This window comes from Sphaerodactylus townsendi, linkage group LG05 (genome assembly GCF_021028975.2).
Source record: "Sphaerodactylus townsendi isolate TG3544 linkage group LG05, MPM_Stown_v2.3, whole genome shotgun sequence".
NCBI lineage: Eukaryota > Metazoa > Chordata > Lepidosauria > Squamata > Sphaerodactylidae > Sphaerodactylus > Sphaerodactylus townsendi.
Window position 1 is genome coordinate 98204280 of NC_059429.1, and position 19948 is coordinate 98224227.

General features: G+C 42.3%; 1 protein-coding gene across 4 annotated transcripts in view; it reads left to right on the plus strand.

The window, feature by feature from the left end:
* LGR6 (leucine rich repeat containing G protein-coupled receptor 6) overlaps window positions 1-19948 on the plus strand; it is a 164663-nt gene that overhangs the window by 57325 nt on the left and 87390 nt on the right. For all 4 annotated transcript variants that reach the window (XM_048498394.1, XM_048498395.1, XM_048498397.1 and 1 more), the window contains exon 3: window positions 3960-4031. In XM_048498394.1, coding sequence (XP_048354351.1) covers window positions 3960-4031 — 72 coding nt within the window. The remainder of the gene's footprint in view (window positions 1-3959; window positions 4032-19948) is intronic.

Genomic DNA, 19948 nt, shown 5'->3' on the forward strand with positions numbered 1-19948 from the left:
GCTTCATGTATAAACCAACTCTATGCCTTTTAAATAAATCCAAGGAAATCCTACTGCTCTGCTTGGCTAAATATATTTTGAAATAAATGAAGCAGAAGAGGAGGAGGAGGAGGAGGAGGAGGAGGAGGAAGAAGAAGAGTTTGGATTTATACCCCACCTTTCTGTCCTGTAAGGAGACTCAAGGCAGCTTACAAACTCCTTTCCCTTCCTCTCCACACAATTGACACCTTGTGAAGTAGGTGGAGCTGAGAGAGTTCTGAACAAACTATGACTAGCCCAAGGTCACCCAGGAGGCTTCATGTGTAGAAACAGGGAAACAAATCCAGTTCACTGGATAAGAATCTGCTGCTTATGTGGAGGAGAGGAGAATCAAACCCGGTTCCCTGGATTAGAGTCCACTGCTCTTAACCACTATACCATGCTGGGTCTGAGATTTGGTCAGATTTCTGGCAGGAAGATTAATTGGAGTTGGAAGAAAAGTGCTTCCTACCATTAATTCTAATGACCATACCAGGAATTCCTTATGCAAAGAGGTAAGAACCCCTTACAGTTTATAGTATTTTGGACTGAAGATGAAATAAGGTTTGTGGGATGCAAAGGTTAGAAGCTCACAGAGCATATTTCATGAATAATCCCCCCCCCCAAAAAAAATAACCACCAGAAGGTGGAGATGGCTAGACTCACAACAAGAAATTGGATCCAAACATACAGTGCAATCCTAAGCAGCCGTTCATCCTTTTGAGTTCATATTGTGGTTTGGGGGTGCTGCTGGACCCAGGCCAACTTCTGGAGGAGCAGGAGGCAGCTTTGGCCAGAAGAACATTTAACAAGCTTTGACTGGTAGCCAGCTGTGGCATTTCCTGGACACCACGGATCTGGCCGCAGTGGTTTATGCTCTGGTTACATCTAGATTCAATTATTGTAATAGACTCTATGTGGAGCTGCTCCCGAAAAGTGTTCAGAAATTTCAGTTGCTGCAGAATGCTGGAGCCAGGATGTTGACTGAGCAGCTTATACGGACTATCTCTCTCCAAACTTCCAGTGTTGTCAACTCCAGGTTGGAAAATTCTTGGGAATATAGGGGTGGACTCTAGAGAGGGCAGAGAATGGGATAGAATTGCAAGACACCTTCTTAAGATTGCCAGCTCCCCCCTGGCCATTGGTGTGGGATGGGGTAGGATTGTCAGATCCAGGTTGGAAACCTCCTTCAAAGCATCCCTGTTTTCCGGGGGGATTGTCCTCTGTAGTCTGAAGATGAGCTGTAATCAGAGGTGGGATCCAACCAGTTCTCACCACTTCTCTAGAAATGGTTACTAATTTTTTCTGAGTGCTGAGAAGGGGTTACTAAAGCAACCTCCCTGCCCAACAGGGACTGGAGGTGCGTGTGTGCAGCGGTGCCACTGTTTGAATCCCATCACCATCGGAACCTGTTATTAAAATTTTTGGATCCCACCACTGGCTGTAATGCTAGGGAATCTCCAAGTTCCACTGGAAGGCTGGCATCCCTACACCGATTGGACATGGGGAAACCCCTTCCCTGCTATCCCTGCCCCCCCCACCCCAACAATCATTTGCCTGGTGGGGGAACTTAAGGACAGCAAAAACAGGCAAAGGTCAGTGTTGCTGGCCATCATGGCAATGCCACTTCTAGTTCACACAGTGTAACATTATGATGCTATAGCAGTGATAGCAAACCTTTTTGAGGCCGAGTGCCCAAATTGCAACCAAAACTCAGTTATTTATTGCAAAGTGCCAACACAGCAATTTAACCTGAATACTGAAGTTTTAGTTTAGAAAAAAAGTTGACTCCGAGGCATGCGTTACTCGGGAGTAAGCTTGGTGGTAGTCAGTGGCTTTGCTTTGAAGCAACCATGCAACTCTTCTAACGGGTGAATCACAGCCCTAGGAGGGTTTACTCAGAAGCAAGCTCCATTGCCAGCAACCGAGCTTACTCCCAGGTAAAGGATAGTGCTTTAGTTCTTCGCATGAAAATCAGTGAGGTTTAACAGCGTTTAACAGGGTTACCTACACTGCTTCCCCAAAACTAGGTCTTAGGTTTAATGCTAATTGAGCCCAGTGGCCCAATGGGCACTCTGTTTGCGCATGTCCACAGAGAGGGCTCTGAGTGCCACCTCTGGCACCCGTGCCAAAGATTCGCCACCACTGTGCTATAGTAATGTAGCTGTTGATTAAAAACAAACCAAAACTACTGACAAAAACCCTCTGAAGTTGGGACAGGAGGAAATGGCAGTCATAAAGGCATGGGGCAAGGACAGTGCAGGGTAAACTTTTGGCACAAGGTAGTCAAGGGTTGTCAAGGAGAGTAAGATTAATGTCATATATATGACATTATTATTTTAAGGTTCTAGAAGCTGTGCAGGTACTTACGGAACAGGACAAAAGACTCCAGCTGCCACCAAGTCAATTTCTCTCAGAGGCTTTAGGGCATGAAGTAACTTCTCTTTCCCATTGTTTGTCCCATCATTTGTTATTCAGAGGTCAATTGCTTATGAAGGTATTATTGTCTTTGACAAATCTATGAAATTATGAAGTTATTGTCTTTGACAAATCTATATTCAATGATTTTTTTTCTAATCTGTAGGCCAATTTATATATACAATTTGAAGTGTTTTTAGGCTTCTTCTGCAGTTGTAGTGCATATCTGCAGTGGAGGTGGGGAGGCGCAATTCCCCCGGGGGTGCGGCGTGCTGGGGGCGTTCTGGGGCAGGGCGGGGCAGACAGCACTGTGGCAGTGATGCAGGGCACATGCACGCCCCGGGCTCAGTTCCCTCTCGCTCTGTCCCTGCTAATCTGGAAAAGAGAAAGGCACTTCTAAATACATGAATGTAAAGTTTCTGAATCAGTTGATAGGAGCTGACTTACAAACACATTTCAGGTCTCTTTGTAAACAGTTCTTTGTAAGTTGCTTTGAGTCTTACCTTAAAATCTTCTCTTTGCCCTACTGAGATTTTGATTTGATTGCAAAGCTAAGAGCAATCTTTTTAAACCTCCTTATAAATCATAAAGTAAAATATAGCCTGGTTTACGTATTCATCCATCCATCCATCCATCCATCCATCCATCCATCCATCCATCCATCCATCCATCCATCCATCCATCCATCCATCCATCCATCCATCCATCCATCCAGCATATACTCCCACATAGTGACTTTAACAAAGCAATTCTATGTAGAGTTGTTCCAATCTAAGTCCATAGAAATCAAAGGACAGATTAAAGTAATTGTGTAGGATTGTCTTATTTGGTGTTTTCCGTACAAAATATATCGGGGGAAAACTGGGATCATACATACCGGGATGTTTCTATCTCGGTTTCCCCCTCTGCTTGGCAGCCTGTCAGCGCGTTCGGGCCAGGAGGAAGAAGTTGCATAGCCTCCGATTTAGTTTAATTTTCCTTGCCGACATTGCCAAACTGTCCTGTTTTTCTGACGCTCTGATTGGCTTCAGGTGGCGAGGCGGGAAAAATAAGATGCCCCATCTCCTGTGGTGTGTGCATGGGAGTGGGAGTGGTGCAATTTTAAAAAAAAGAACCGCAATTTAATCATTTTTTGAAAGGCGGGGGATATGGGAAATCTCACGGGGTGGGCCCAAGTTAGACCCGGAAGTCATACAGAAGTCATGGCCAAACCGGGATGTTTCACCTCCTTATCCCAGGATATATTGGCTGTGGGGAAAATGCCTTTGTTTATTTAAGCATTTATACTCCACTTGTCTTCCACACTCAAGAATCTTAGCTGCTTACATATAAAAATATAATCTGAATACAAGTTTTTCCTCCTGAGTTGATCCCTCCTTCTTCTCACAAAGCTGTGTCTGGTCTGGAAGCTTAACAAGGTGTTTTGCTCCAGGTCATCATTATATTTCCTTAGAGAAGACACTACTGGATTTATATCCTGGCACATATAACATTTCCATTATTGCCTCTTTTGTTTATTACAGGCGCCTGTCTGGAAATCAGCTCTCTAAGATCCCAGGAGAAACATTTTCTGGCCTCTACAATTTAAAAATTCTGTAAGTTGCATTTTTCCCCAATATGCTAGTATTATGCTATTATCATTATTATGAGAAATCAGGATTTGATTCCATTGGTTTTTCCTAGTTCAAAGGCCTTTAACTGCCCTATTGGTGGTGGTGGTGGGGGGGAATCCACTGGAGGGAGTGGCATGTGGCACTTTCCCTGGCAGAGGGGTGAATTCACCAGCATGTGACTGCAATAGCCCTCCCTGGCCCTACCTCCTGGCCATTGACTGCAGTGTGCTGGCGGGCTGGGCCTAGAACTTATGCCACCAAAAAGGTGGCGTAAGTCCACTAAGCTCAATAGGGGCTTCCAAGCGGTGTGGAGGCTCTTTTGCCTTTCAAGCGGTGTGGAGGCTCTTTTGCCTTCCCCATGCTGCTGGGAAGCCTCCATGACAGCGGTGGGCTGACATGGCTGTGACTCCTCAGTCGGGCACCCGGCCTGTTGGGTGGGGCTGCCAATGTTTTTGTTATTTGATTTACATGGTTTTTATCTCTCTTACGCTCAGTCTATGTTGAGATTCACTTAACAGACAGTCATAAACACGGAGAATTTTCATATATTCCTAGTATGAGGAACTCATGCAGCTGCCCCTTTTCCATTAGAAAAAGCATTTCTAGATAGCAATAAAGCATGTTTATGGCAGTTAAATAAACTCCAAATCCTGAAGTATCACTGGAATTATATGGTTTCCAATGTAGCCAATCGCATCCAGTACTCAATACTTCCTGATTAGTTCAGCATTTACAGCATATTTTTAAAAATTATATGTTGTCTCTCCAAAGGACTTGGGACAATTCATGTTTGCTTTGTTTATCCAACATATTTCATCCCTGCAATATTTCACTTAAGTCTTATTCAATGCTGAGACCTTTACTGAGTAGTTGAAAAAGTGAAACCCATCTAGATACCAGCTATGAGGGAGCATGGCTACTGGAGCAGTTGTAAGGGAGCGTAGATAATGGGATACAGTTATTCAAATACAAAGCAATAGTCTTCACATCGTTTCCCATTTTGACTCATTCAGTTGAGTGTATGATAATGACTCCTGACTTTTGTGCACTTACAGAAGTGGAGTACATAGGTGGACATCAGTGGTAAATGGAGTGCATTGGGTAGAAAATAGTGGTAAGGGAACTAGACAAGTTCTTGGCTGGATAAGTGTTAGTGTGTAGTTTCTAGTTGTGTAATTGCTAGTCACTATTTTGGAAGCAATACAGTGGTATTGGTTGTATAGTATCCTGTTTCCTCTTTCTCTCCTCTCTCTTTCCCCGATATGACTCCATCTCTACTACTTGTCCTGCACTGAGGAATTCTTCCTCCAACCACTTCTGGTCATCTTCATAACAAATATATTGCCAGATAGCAAGATGAATTTTTAAAACTCATTTTTGTTTATTTATGTGTTGCACCAGATGCCCCAGTGGAACTCCAACAATAATAAAACTGGTTCTGGCAAGCATTGTAGTCCAGTATGGCATCTATTTAGGTGCTGAATTCTTCCTCTTCGCTCTTTCCAAGGAGGTACTTTACAATCCCTTTTCTCCTGCAATAAACATTTCAGTCCTGAGGGCATGCTTGGAACCAACCACAATGTGAAATTGCCATAGCCGGCAAAGTTTATATGAAGCAAACAGGTAGTAACCTGCTGCTGGGATTAGAGAGTGCGGCACTGTTTACTAGGCCTTCTAAAGAATCCTGCCCTAAATCCCTGGGTTTAAAGATGAGTCGCTGCTTTATCCATACTCTGCATTAGGCACTATATCAAAGAAACCAAGAAAACCACAGAAAACCCACCCTGTTTCAACAAGGGCATCTGTATGCTTTGGGAACTCATGGCCTTTGAAAGCCTCTTTTTATCAGTTTATATTGGAGCATTTCCCAGTGAATGAACTAAAAAATGTAGGAAACATACAGGCTTTACTGAAACTAAAACAGCACCTTCTCCAGATAATGACAGCAGTAGCAAAAGATTCAGGGCAATTTTGAGAAGAATTCTAGCAGTCTTCTCTTGGGGTTAAAATCATATAGTACACTGCAGCTAAGATGACTGAAGTGGAAGGGAAATTTATACAGGACAACATCCAATGCATCTCACTTCGAGATGTAAGGAGTAAGAAAGAGGAAGAATCTTATTCCTAACAGAAAAAAAAACAGTGAATAATTAGCCACAAGCCCACCTAAAACTTCATATTTTTACTACCGTTTCTTGCCATGTTTGCAGACATTTAAGGAGCTTTAGACAGATTTGCATGTGAAGGAAAAAATACAAATTGTGCCCCGTTCTGGAGAACTGGAACATGTTTTTGAAAAGAGATAAAAGGTGGAATGTAGTACCCTCGCCTGAAATCTGCTGCCTGAAGCAAAGTGCTTCACACAATTTCATAATAAGACTGATCCTATTTGCAAGGGTGTGTTAGGCTTGCAGATGCGTTTACAGACTTATTTTAGTGTTTCTTGCTAAAAACCTAGAGAAAGGCTTACATTGATGACACAGTGGGAACTCTCTGAGTGAGCTCGTTGGAAGGCAGGTAGCTTGGACTGTGATTCTCCTGGAGTCTGACATCTTTCCTCTGTTTCTGTGGGAACACTTGCTACAACCTTTTGCTTGTTTCGCTATTTCTTGGAGTGACAGCAACAGAGAAGCAGGGGAAGGCACGTGCTGAGGAAGCCGTAAGGCATAGAAGCTAATCTTTCTTGAGACCTGTTGGAACGAGGCTTGAAAAAGCACCGAGCAGGGGGTGCGGGAAGACTCCTGCTTTCATCAAATCCAAGCAATCCAGGCAAGGGATGCAAATTAAACATCCCTCTCAGACGCAGAGAAGCACAAAATAATTTTTCCAGACTGTCTGTCCTGATCTGTCCCATCTCTAACAGGGGACACCTCTAGCTCAGTTCTCCTTTGGTAGTCTTGTCCTGAGCCTTTCTTTTAATGCCTTTCTTCCACCTGTTGCTCAGGCACTAAACTATGTAGGGCTTAATGTGAGCCAAAAGATTGGTCATAAGGCACAGAAACAGAACCTGTTTTGAGTACTAGAACTCTGTCTTGAAACACGTGCTTTCTTATAGCAGAGAGAGGTAAAGGCTCTGATCTACCTAGGAGCTATGTTCTTCATTCGGCTCCAATCTACCTAGGAGCTTCATTTGTAGGTAATGAAGTAGATTCTATCCCATGCAAGGGCATAACTAGGATTGGACAAGCAAGGGGTTGTGCCCTGGGGGCTGCTTGAGAGGGATGCCAGGCAGCCCAGAGCTCCCTACAATCCCTGCCCCCCACCATTGAACTGTGCCCTGCCCTGAACATCACATTGAATTTGGGGGATCAGGGCCAGCTATGCTCTCACCCCTGAACTCCACATGGAGTTCACAGGCAGGGGCACAGTTCAAAACTGGGCTTGGGTCTAGTGTTCCACTGCTCCCCGTCCCTGAATTCCACACGGAGTTCAAGGCAGGGCATAATTCAAGACTGGGTTTTGCTGGCAGTTTAAAACTGGACCCAGCCTGGTGGAGGCCAGCCTTCAACTGCAGGCTCTGTAGTGGCTGGTTCAACGTTATACTGCTGGCTCCACCTCCAAAGATCATGAGACTTCAGAAGCAGAGCTTTGGAGGTGGAGTCAGCAGTATAAAGCTGGACTCGAGCCTGCAGTTGAAGACTGGACTTGGCCTGGGTTGGTCTGACTTTAAACTTCAGGCTTTAGAGGTGGGGTCTGCAGTTTAAAGCTAGACCTGGCCAAACCCAGCCTTGATCTGCACCTGCCCCCCTGAATGCCATGTGGAGTTGGGGGGTTGGGGGCACACAGTTCAACACTTTCCCAGGATGCCATCTTTAGAAGAAACATCCGTGATCCTATAGCACATGCTTAGGTAAATCTGCTAGTCTTTAAGTTGCTTTAAGACTCTTTTTTGTTTTGGATACAGCAGACTTACAGTGTTACACCCCTGGAATTTTATAGCCATCTTCTCCAGAAGTCCATCTTCTGAATGTCTTTCCAGAAAAAACTGCAGTTACTTGTTGCCCAGGCAAAGGCATTCCTATTTAGATGCATTTTTCTCTATTATTGCTTCAAATATTCAAAATTCATTTCAGGGCTAGTAACCAATAAAAAGGTTGCATCTTAATACAAATTAAACTTTGAAAGTAATGGCAGTAACTAATAACCATATTTAAACATATGCAGTGTGCATTTTTCTTGACACTCAGAGCCATTGCTACCACACTGAATCTTCAGGGACAGACTTTTTGGGTCGAAGAAACTGCCATCTAGATATGTTTGTAGGTTCTCGGCAATTGAAAACATTATTTTCAAAAGCGTTAGTAGGGATTTTCATTGACTATTGACTGTAGTTGTTCATTGATGATATTTGCTTAGTAATATTATTCATGATTGCTAAATTTTATAAGTCTTCGACTGCTAGGTAATAGGAAATTACCCCTTTTTGGACAGACCTAGGCCCCTTCCACACAGGCAGAATAATGCACTTTCAATCCTCTTTCACAATTGTTTGCAAGTGGATTTTGCTATTCTACACAGTAAAATCCAGCTGCAAAGTGGATTGAAAGTGGATTGAAAGTGTATTATTCTGCCTGTGTCGAAGGGGCCCTAGTGGCCACCGAAATGAACTGAGCTAAATAAGAAGGAGATCCTTGCATTCAGAGGTGGGATCCAGCAGATTCTCATAGGTTCCCAAGAGTAGGTTACTAATTATTTGTGTGTGCTGAGAGGGGGTTACTAATTGGTGATTTTGCCACGTGATTTGGCCTATAGTTTTCACGCCCCACTCCTCCTCAAGCAGTAGCACGCAGAACTTGAAGCAGTCTAGCAGGAGGTGCACTGGCGTGTGTGGCAGCCTGCGCCTGCGTGCATTCGTTTCCCGCCCAAGGACTGGCGCAGTGGCTGCATCCTTGCCACAGCCCCGCCCAGGAATGCCCTGCCCCCGGAATGCCCGGCCACACCCCCATCGTGCCCCGCCCAGCCCCATTGGGGCTACACCACAGTTTGAATCCCACCACCATGGGAACCTGTTACTAAAATTTTTGGATCCCACCACTGCTTGCATTCGAGGACAAGGTGCCTGCACAGAGTGCTCACTGGCTGGCTCTTGTGCCAATCGTATCACTTTATGCTCCCCAATGCCCAGAGAAATATTTAAGCTTTTTTTCAAATAAAAAAAGCAGGAGTGGCTTTTTAAGAAGAGTATAAAATGAATGTTTAACAAGGGGAGGGGGGGAATAAAAGCAAAAAGCCTTTCTGAAGTTTGGGGGAGTGGTGAAAAGCCATGCTAGGGTACAAAAATGGGAATGTGTCAGCAAAGGAGCAAGGGCAGGGAGTGTCAAAGCATAAAAACTCACTCCTACTCCTGTTCTCACCTTCATGTTGTATAACCTTCCTGAAGGTAGCTAGGCATTGGTCCCTCTCTGTGAAATTTTGAATAGCAAGTATTTTTTTGCAAGAATTCTATAACTGTTGCCACTGAGAATTCCTGAGATGTAAATACAAGTGGCCCAATGACTTGGGTATAATTTCTTTGTACTCCACTGTCTCTTTTCATTAACTGTAAGAGGGCATGTTTACATAGAGTGCCAATTATAATGATGTTGAGCTGCCTGTGCCCATGGGAGTTCAAAATGTGGCAAATTGCTTAGAGTGGCTGATTTATCACATTCTCATCAATCATTCATTGTCAGAGCTACCCTAGGCAGAATTACACTATTCTAAACCAATTGCCTTAAATGGATTTAGAAGAATGTATCCTTATTTAGGATTGTACTCTGTGCCATATCAGCAAATTCATTTATCCCCACATTTTCAGCATGCCAGTTTGGTTCATGTGAAGAAGTCTATGTCCCCTGTGCAACTTGGTTATGAACTAATTTAAATTTTCCTGTGAAACCACCCCAGTCTGAAACATCTGCAATGTTTAAGTGGGAAGAAGCAGAGAAAAATTGGTACAATAACAAGAATCCACTGACCAGATAAGCAATGGCTGATAATTGTTCACGTGTGAATGGTTTACTGACAGTGGAGCTGCAGCAATATTTTGTCCCCCCCCCCCTTATATTTCCTTCAAAAATCAGGAAAAAAAACAAAGGAAAAAACTTAAGAAAAATATACATAAAGACAGAAATACAATAACAGTAGTGGTGGATCTGGACATACATTACTATAAATCTCTGATTGTCATCAGAATGGAGTGGAGGACACGGTTCAGGCCACTTGGCTGAGTCAGAGCGATGCAGGATCTCTGGGCATAGGATGAGAATGTTTTTATTAGATTGAGCATGCAAGGAGTCAAGGAGATAGGATTCATGAAGTGTCAGTCAATTATGTGGGTGAGGCTGCTTAGATGTGGAGGCCGTGTGGGAAAGCATTCCTCTGATTAAATGAATAGCTTTCCCCAGAAGGCATGGGAAGGCATTTGAATTGATGCTGTGTCTTTAAATCCCTCCCTGGAGTGGCGGGCGAGCAGCCCTTGATCTATATACTTCTCTCCCTTTCATCTTGCGCAGTCATTAGAACCAAAGAAAGTGAATGAATATATTGAAGCATTCTCAGGGCAAAGTGTATCAGCTCCAGAGTCCTGCCCCACCTCTGTTACACCCAAACAAAAATACATGTTCTAAAGTACAGTACAGGAGCATAGCTAGATGCTGTGCTTGTATGACGGACACCAATGACACTATTTGTTATGAAGAGATGAGCTGAGTATCCTGGTGGGCCACTGCGAGTAGCAGAGAGCTGGACTAGATGGACTCTGGTCTGATCCAGCTGGCTTGTTCTTATGTTCTTATCCGGTAAGATGGAAGAGTTACTCTGCAGTTTGTCAGGGAAGAAAGAAGGTAGAGCCCAAGAATGTTAAATGTGAGATATTTAAAAATCCCCAGTTATTCATTTAATCACAGGAATGTTTTCCCACGCAGGCCCCACATCAGAAGGTTTCTGTCTAATCAACTAAGGCCCCCTTATCCGGGGACCTGCCAAACTGGGAAGGAGAACAGCTCCAAAATCCTGTGTAAAGAATGAGAAGCTGTTTTCATCTCTACTAAAGAGCTACCTTTGAAGAAGCCACTGGAGCAAAAAAGTCCACAGCTGTCTGCATTTTCTTCCTTTATGGAAACCTTCATGTTGCAGCAATGCTGACACATATGGGGGGCAGCCAAGAACCTACAGGGCTTTCCTTTCATTCTTGGTTATGGCTGACTGTCCAAGCTGAGTGTCCTGCCATGGAAAAAATTCCATGGAGACTCCTAATGTAGTTAGTGTCAACAGGTAGGCATAGATTTGTTTCAGTTTCAGCCTCAATGAGAGCTCCTTGGCGTGTATCTCTGCCTGCAGCAATATGGCTAAGAGTCAGAGGAGAGAGGTGTTTAAAACCTCATCAAAACAAAATATTTCATATTCTAATAAGAAAGTTGGCCAAATCTTTGGATACTTAAATCCGGTGACTGTAGCTTTGAACGGACAAGACAGATCTTTCTCCAAGCCTGAAAGGGCCACAGGTTTTAAAAAATGTGAAATCTAAAAATAAAAAATGGGGGGGAGGGGGTTTAAAGTCCCTGAAAATGATGAAAGAATCCTTGTCACTTTAAGCAACTTCTCTCAGTAGCTGTTGCTGGGCAACCACAACATTCCAGACTTCAGTTTCTGTGAGTAAGAGATAAGGGGAGGAAACAGGGCAGAGTCCACCCTGCAAAGCAGCCATTTTCTCTATGGAGACAGCTCTGTTGTTCTGAAGTTCAGTTGAAGTTCTAGGGGATTTCCTATCCAGAGGCTGGCCACCCTAAGCTGGGCAGTAACCTCTAGATGACTTGACATCACTTGACTTTAGTGACTTGCAGCAGTCTCCCTATAAAAGATAGTGATGTGTAGTGATTACAGCAGTGGTTCTCAACCTGCGGGTCGGGACCCCTTTGGGGGTCAAACGACCCTTTCACAGGGGTTGCCAAAGACTCTCTGCATCAGTGTTCTCCATCTGTAAAATGGATAAATGTTAGGGTTGGGGGTCACCACAACATGAGGAACTGTATTAAAGGGTCGCAGCATTAGGAAGGCTGAGAACCACTGGATTACAGCATCGCAATAGGGTTTGCAAAACCCAAGTTCAAATCCCCATCCTGCTGTGGAAGCTCACTGAGTGATTTTGAACCAGGCACATATTTTCACCCTAACCTACTACCTCACAGGGTTGTTGTACAGATAAAAAGGAGGAGAGGAGACTAATGTAAGCTGGTTTGATCCCCACCATGGAGAAAGACTGTAATTTCCTAAGAAAGAGGCTGCAGGAGATGAGGAGATGGGTAACTTAAGACAAATGGTCAGATAATTATAGGTTGGCTGTTGGGTGGGTAGGAAATAAAGTTGCCAAGTCCAGGTTGGGAAATTCCTGGAGATTTGAGGGGGAGAGCCTGGAGCAAGTAAGATTTGAGGAGGGGAGGAACCTCAGAGGGGTATAATGCCATCAACTCCACCCTCCAAAGCAGCCTTTTCTTCCAGGAGAACAGGTTTTCCACCTTCTGGTGAGGGCTGGAGATCACCCAGAATTACAACAATCCCCAGAGAACAGTCCTCTGGATAAAATGGCTGCTTTGGAGGGTGCAGTCTATGGTATTACCTCACCCTCCCAATACTTCACCCGCAGATCTCCGTGGTTGTTTTTTCCATGCTACCAACATATGACACTGCAATTATTGCTCATGATTATGGCTGTCGAACCAGTTACCTAGCAATCCATCCAGGTGATGTTGTTATTTTTTTAACGATTTTATTAATATGAAAACATTTGAATACAATATGTAATATTTGTATATAATAAAAACATATTTATAAAGAAAATAATTATTATAATTCTAAACACTAATTTTATAACAAATACACTCTATTTTACTTATTTTTCTAATTTTCTTCTAATTTTATGATAACAATTTGTTTTCAATGAAGAAAAAGAAATTGAAATCAAGAGAATTGGAGATATTTAGAGAGGAGACAATAATCAATGTAAAAAAGAGTTATTAACATTTTTCTTTCCAATAACAGTTAACATTTTCAAAGAGAAAATGAAGCTATTATTTCTTACACAAACTATAAAGTAAAATAGATAGAAGAGAAAATAGTTAAGGTTACTTAACATTCTAAATTAAATACATTTATAAAGCGGAAATATGTCTTCTGTATTTCTTTTTTCTCAGTAATAAATTTAATTCTTATTTGTTCAGGTATTGAACATATAGTTCCCATTTGTTATTAAATTTCTCCAGGTTTTCTTTTAGTTTCCAAGTTAGTCTATACATTCTCATTATATATTTTTTTATTTTCCATTCCCCTTCATCTATTTTTGGTATTTCCTTTGACTTCCATAGTCTTGCTATTTCGTTTTTTGCAGCCATTAACAAGTATATAAAGAGGTTAATATTTTTAACATTTTTTAAATAAGCCTAACAATACTACTTCTGGTTTCCTTTCAATTTTAGTTTTAAATATGATATCCATTTCTTTCAATATCATATCCCAACATTTTTTATTTTTTTTACATTCCCGCCACACATGAATAAATGTCCTTCCTTTTTTTACATTTCCAACATCTATTTCCTTTCTTCTTATGCATCTTTTCTATTCCAACAGGGGTATAATACCATCTGTGGAAAAAAAATATGAAATTTTCTTTCAAATTCATTGCCAGTGTGAATTTATTATGTCTTTTCCAAGTTTCCTCCCATTCTTCAAAATAGATCTGGCGTTTTTCATCTGTGGCCTATTTTATCATTACATTTTCTACCTCTTCCTGCTCAGTTTTAAACCATAGAAGTAATTTGTACATTTTACTTATTAATTTTACATCATCTTTATATAACTTTTCCTCAAATTCTGCTTTAGATATCTGTATGTCTGAATCTTTTAAATCTTCCCTAAAAGCTTCTCGTATTCATTCATAACTGAGGCAATGATTAAATATATTTTGTTTTTGAAGTTCTGATCTATGTGAGTCTTATTTCACCATTAACTTTCTCAATTATGTCTTCATATTTAGACCACCTTTCATTTTCATAACATTCTGTGATTTGGAGAGCTTCAGCTCTAGAGATCCACCTTGGAGTTTTGTCATAGAATCTTTCCTTATATTTTTTTCCCACACTTTAATTAAGACTTTTCTTATTGTACGGTTATTATGTATTTTCATACTTTTATTTTTTGTCCCTTGACCATAGATAGTTGTTATGATGTGCTTCACATGAGGCAGCTTTTGAAGATGATGGTGAATGGCTCTAGGTATAGAGGTTTTATGTTCCTGATATTAAAACATCTTTATTTTCTTATTTTATGGACCTGTTTCAAAGTTCGGAGCATTATTCAGGCAGCCAACCCCCCCAAAAAGGGGGAGAAGAGCAGTGGTCAGGGATAGCTTCATCACCACCTCCAATGGGGAAATTGGCAGTGCAGGGTAACCCATGCTCCTGAATGACTTACACCATGATTTTGCATGTGTGCTGCAAAAAGGGGGGCGGTCCCGGGATTCAACTGCACTGGGAGCTGACTAAAGTTGGCTCTATCCCCAGTGCACCCCCTGGACACCAGTGCAGGCCTGAATGGTGCAGCAGTGACGGTGTCCAGCCTAAATTCTGGGTTTGTGTACTTTAAAACTGCGCCACTCCCCTGCGCCGATCTAACTACCTTGGCACTGGCATCCATGCCACTTGTGCCCTGTAAAGTGGTACAGATGATGATGCTAGGATCATGTCATATCCAATGTGGCTTCATCTCCCCTTTGGATTGCATCCTTGAAGCCTTAAATGATCTGGAACCAAGAAATACATAGGACTGCCTCCTTCCAGAGGTACCTGCCCATCCTTTGAGGTTATTGTTCAAAGTCTTGTTCTACCACTATTTTTTTCAGAGAGAGGCAGGTAGCAGCTAGGAGCAGAGCCTTGTCAGTTGTAGAGTCCCAGCTCTGAACCATTGTCTCATGGAGAAGTTCCTAGTGCCAAATTTACTGTGTTTCCAGTAAAAGCATATATTTTTATTCCCCAATGTTTTAAGTGAATTTGGTTTGATTTGGTTTCTCCTGCCTTTCTGCATTATACTGGCTAATTATTTTTAATTAATTAATTACAAACTGTGTGCCCCACTTTCTGCCTTCATCAGGTTAAAAACATAAATAATTAAAACATCTTTAAAACATTAAAAAAGCAAAAACACATTACTCAAACAATTAAAACCAAATTGAAACAGACACACAATTAAAAACAGAGCAAGAAGGAATGACCACTGCAGGAACAATAGACAAAATAAAAGAAGGTTTCACTGGAAAAAGACAGCAACAGAAGGAGACAGGCAATTCTCTCTGGGGAAAGAGTTCCAGTGTTTTGGTCCCACACTTGGAAAAACCATCTCCCAGGTTGCTGTTCACCTGATCTCAGAAGTCCAATAGATTCATAAGGGAGTAGGCAATCCTTCAGGTATCCTGGTCCCAAGCCATGTAGGCCTTTAAAAGGTGAACACGAACACCTTGAATTGAGCCCAGAAACAAACTGGGAACCAATGTAGTTGGACCAAGACTGGAGAGAAATGGCTCTTATGATCCTTCCAATCAGTACCCTGGCTCCAGCTTTTTTTTTTACCATTTAAGTTTCTGACTATTTCTCAGGGCAGTTCTATGTAGAGTGTGTTACAGTAAACTAATCTGGATGTGACCAGGGCATGCACCACAGTGACCAGATATTTTTCTATCCAGGAAAGGCTTCACCTGGGTAACCTGTTGAAGTTGGTCAAAGGCATTCCTGGCCACAGCTGCCTGCTGCTTATCCAGCAGTAAGCCTGTGTCCACGAGCACTCCAAAACTGCACATATGCCCCACCAAGGAAGGTAGAATCTCACCCAGAATTAGTGACTCCATAAGTCCTGAGTCAGACTTTCCACTCATTAGTAGCACTACCACCTTGTCAAGATTAAGCTTCAGTTTATTTGCTCATATCTACTCCAAAACTGCCTGCAGGCACAGGTTTGGGATTGCTACAGCTTTCCTCTGATCAACCAGAAGTGAAAGATAGGCCTGAGTAATAGGTCGAAAACTATTCACATCATTACAGCAGCTTATTAAGACATTAGTAACAATCTGCAAGATGGTAAACAAAGATGTACATCTAATAGTCCACCAGATCTGATTGGTTACTGGTAAATGGTTCTCCCTCACTGAAAGGACTGTGAAGATTTATTGCATCTGATTAGTCATTGCTACAGAGGAGGACTTTTGAATTCTGATGGACTGTAATATATTTACATTTGTTCACCATCTTGCAGTTTGGTACTAATACATCTGAATGAATTGCTGTAATTATACAAATTGTTTTTGACATGTTGCCCTGCAGCTCTATATATAAGTTATATATTGTTTGTTTGTTTGTTTGTTTGTTTATTGGATTTTACAGATCGCCTTATCCCCAAAGGGCTAGTCTAGGCAGTTCACAATATAATATCATGTCCAATAAATTACATAAAATACATGTTGCCAATATAGGGCACTGCTAGGGATGACAAAATACTGCAGGGGTCTCATGAGGGGGCAGCCAATCTGCGGCCAGCCTCACCAAAAGCCCGGTGGAACAGTTTAGTCTTGCAGGCCCTGCAGAACTCGCCAAGGTCCCGCAGGGCACAGACAGCTGGAGGAAGATCGTTCCACCAGGCAGGGGCTAGGGATGTAAAGGCCCTGGCCCGGGTAGAGGCCAGCCACATCATTGAAGGGCCGGGGACTTCCAGTAATTCCGCCGTCGCCGAACACAGCAGCCTATTTGGGACATCTGGGGTAAGACGTTCCCACAGGTATGAGGGCCCCAAGCCGCGATATATATAAGTTATATATATAAGCTATATATAAACTAGCTACTAGTTTTATTGTTAGATAGGATTGAGTATCATCTACCCATGTGTGACAACCCAGTTCAGATATCCAGATGAACACACTCAGTGGTTTAATGTAGATGTTGACAAGTATAGGTGACAAGATGGAACCCTGCAGGATCCCACAGGCCAAAGGCTAAGGGACTGAGCTGTGATCTCTCCACACTATCTTCTGAAATCTCCACATAGGTCCAGAACCAATGCAAAACAGCGCCTCCCAGCCCCAGCTTGAAAAGGGGTCCAGAAGGATACAATGATCAATGGTGTCAAAAGCTGCTGAGACATCTAGAAGAATCAGCACAGTTTCATTCCCTGTATTGATCTTCTGGTACAGGGTGAGTAAGGCTGGTTTAGCTCCACAACCAGGTGCAAAACCAGATTGGAAAGAATCCAAACAGTCTCCTTCATCAATACAAATTACCCAGCCACCACCCATTCAATCATCTTGCTCAAGAATGGAACATTTCAGTTGTCAGCAGTTATTGAAATCTCCAAGGTACAGGGTAAACTTCCACAGCAAGGAATGTGGAAGCTGTACAATTACCACCTCTCTCCAAGAAGTATTAACTAACTCTCAGAGGTAGCATACCATCCAAATAGATTTAAATAACCAGGAATTGTAAAGATCATATAAGCAAGAAGTAAGTCTCCAACCTCCAAGGATCCTGTCCACATCCTCAGACTTAATAAACCCCCTGCACCTACAGGCAACCCTAGCCTGGGCTCTGGAGGGATTCCCACCACAAGTGTTGTGGGCCTCCATTTGTTTTAATATATCCGCAGAGTTTCGGTATCTCTGTAAGGCAAATTCTGCATGGGCCAAAAACAGCGAGGTGAAAATGGTGTGAAAACCGTGTAAACCTTTAAAAACCCTTTTAAACCATTTTCACACCATTTTCACACCGCTGTTTTTGGCCCATGCAGAATCTGCCTAAGTCTAAACTCAAGCAAGTAGTTATCTATCCAGGACAAAGCAATTCATCCACTAAGCAGGATTTTAGAGACTGGTGGGTTGTTTGTGAGGTAGCAGCATCACCTTGAGTGCAAGAAGAGCTAGAAAGGGCAACAGCAAACAGATGCCTGTGTGTTGTTACTTATTCTTACCCAGTCAGCTCTTCTCCTACCACCATGGCACCCGTCCAAGTCGCTCCCCCTATCCCCATCTTCCCCTGGCCTCCCTGCTGGCTCCCATAAGTGGGGCGCAAGAGGGAGCGGGGAGCCAGGTGAGGGGCCGCAGGGAGGCGGTCATGCCCTTGGGTGCCATTTAGGCCCGGTATGCCACTGCCTACCACACTGTCTCCTGTACCCCATATTCTATGAATAATGGTACCATGTCTCAACCCAGCACATCTCTCCCACCAGCAGTCAAAAAGAACTACAAAAAGTCCAGATTTCAATGGTTTGTTCTTGTTATACAATTACTGATGTTTTAATGTTTTCTATTTCTTTTTTTCTGCTGTTTTTATACTGATTGGTATTTTATTTTATATGTTCAAATAGTTCTATTATATACTATTATATACAATAGCAAAGAGCTCTACTGCAGTCAAAGCTCTGTTCATGGAAGTCAGATTCAGGTAGCTGGCTCACGATTGACTCAGCCTTCCATCCTTCCAAGGCAGGCAAAATGAGTGCCCGCCCAGCTTGGTGGGGGTCAAGAGTAGATGACTGAGAAAGGGAATGGCAAACAACCCAGTAAACATTGTCTGTGAAGTAAACACTGTGATATGACCTACCTTCATCTATTTCATGCTATATATTATATAGCCATCCCAGGAACCAGGTGGGGTATAATACTTATATACACAAATATTCTGTGCCACTGTATGATATATTGCATTATTTTTGCACATCATGTGTAATTCTTTCATTAGGGTAATTCCTGAAGTAATACTCTTAGTAGCACTTCAGTGGGATTTATATTTTATTCATCTATTGTTTTGATACTAAAAGAGAAAAAACACAGGAAAACGTAGGGGCTACATCTGTACACGTTGTGTTTTTGGTGTTTACTTGGGTAAATGCAAATGACTATCATTAGCCTAAAATGTTTACTAAAAGCAGTGGGGCTGGCAGGCTACTCCCAGTGTAAACAGCACCATGTCCACTAAACCCTATGATTAGAGCCATTGTTCCTCAGAGAGCAATGAACTGCTTGGCCCCACACAGGGTAGTTTATTTCTTGTTTTCCCTTTGCCTGTGTTGTACTGAGTTCACCCTGACTGTTCATACAATGCCCAGCCAGTGTGTATTCAGATTGTATAGTTAAAAAAGAAAAAGGAGCACCATCTTTGCTTTCAGAGTGTCAGATAAAAGCCAGTTTGTGTGTTCATGTGTGTGTGTGTGTGTGTGAGAGAGAGAGAATGTCATCTAAGTTCTTGCAAAAACTTCAAAAATACTTTAGTGATACAATTTTTTAAATACAAGGCTTCTGCCTTTTATATAATCTTCCACTTCTTTGACCCAGACTCTCAAATGTGCCCCATCTATGGAGGGGACTGGTAGGTAGATAATCCCATGACGCTGTACATTATACTACAGTAAGCAATAAAAATATTGTTGCTTAACTTTATAAATGTGTAAGATTTTTGCTTGAGTTAAGCAATGTTTTAGTTCCATTGAGCTGCATAATGTAATTCCAAATACAGAGATGTTTTATAACTCTGTTATGGCTGTATCCCTGTCTTGTTGTGCAGAGGATTTATGAGTTAGATGCATATAAGTAAAAGGAACTAAATGAACAGCTGTAGTGCAGAGCCATGAGATGCTCGCCCCATGGTTTTATTATCAGAAAGATAAATGTGGAAAGTTCTGTATGATGGTCACCATGGAACCTGCTGCTTCGTATAAAAATGAATTAAAGGTTGGAATTATTGGGATTTTATCCTGGATTCACAAAAACTGTGATTCGACCATGACCAGCCCATACAACAATAGTTCCTAAATGGGAAACAGTTCTTCACTGTAATGGTGAACGAATCACACGGACTTACTCAGGCCTGATCTGTCCTACCCTGGGAATGTTC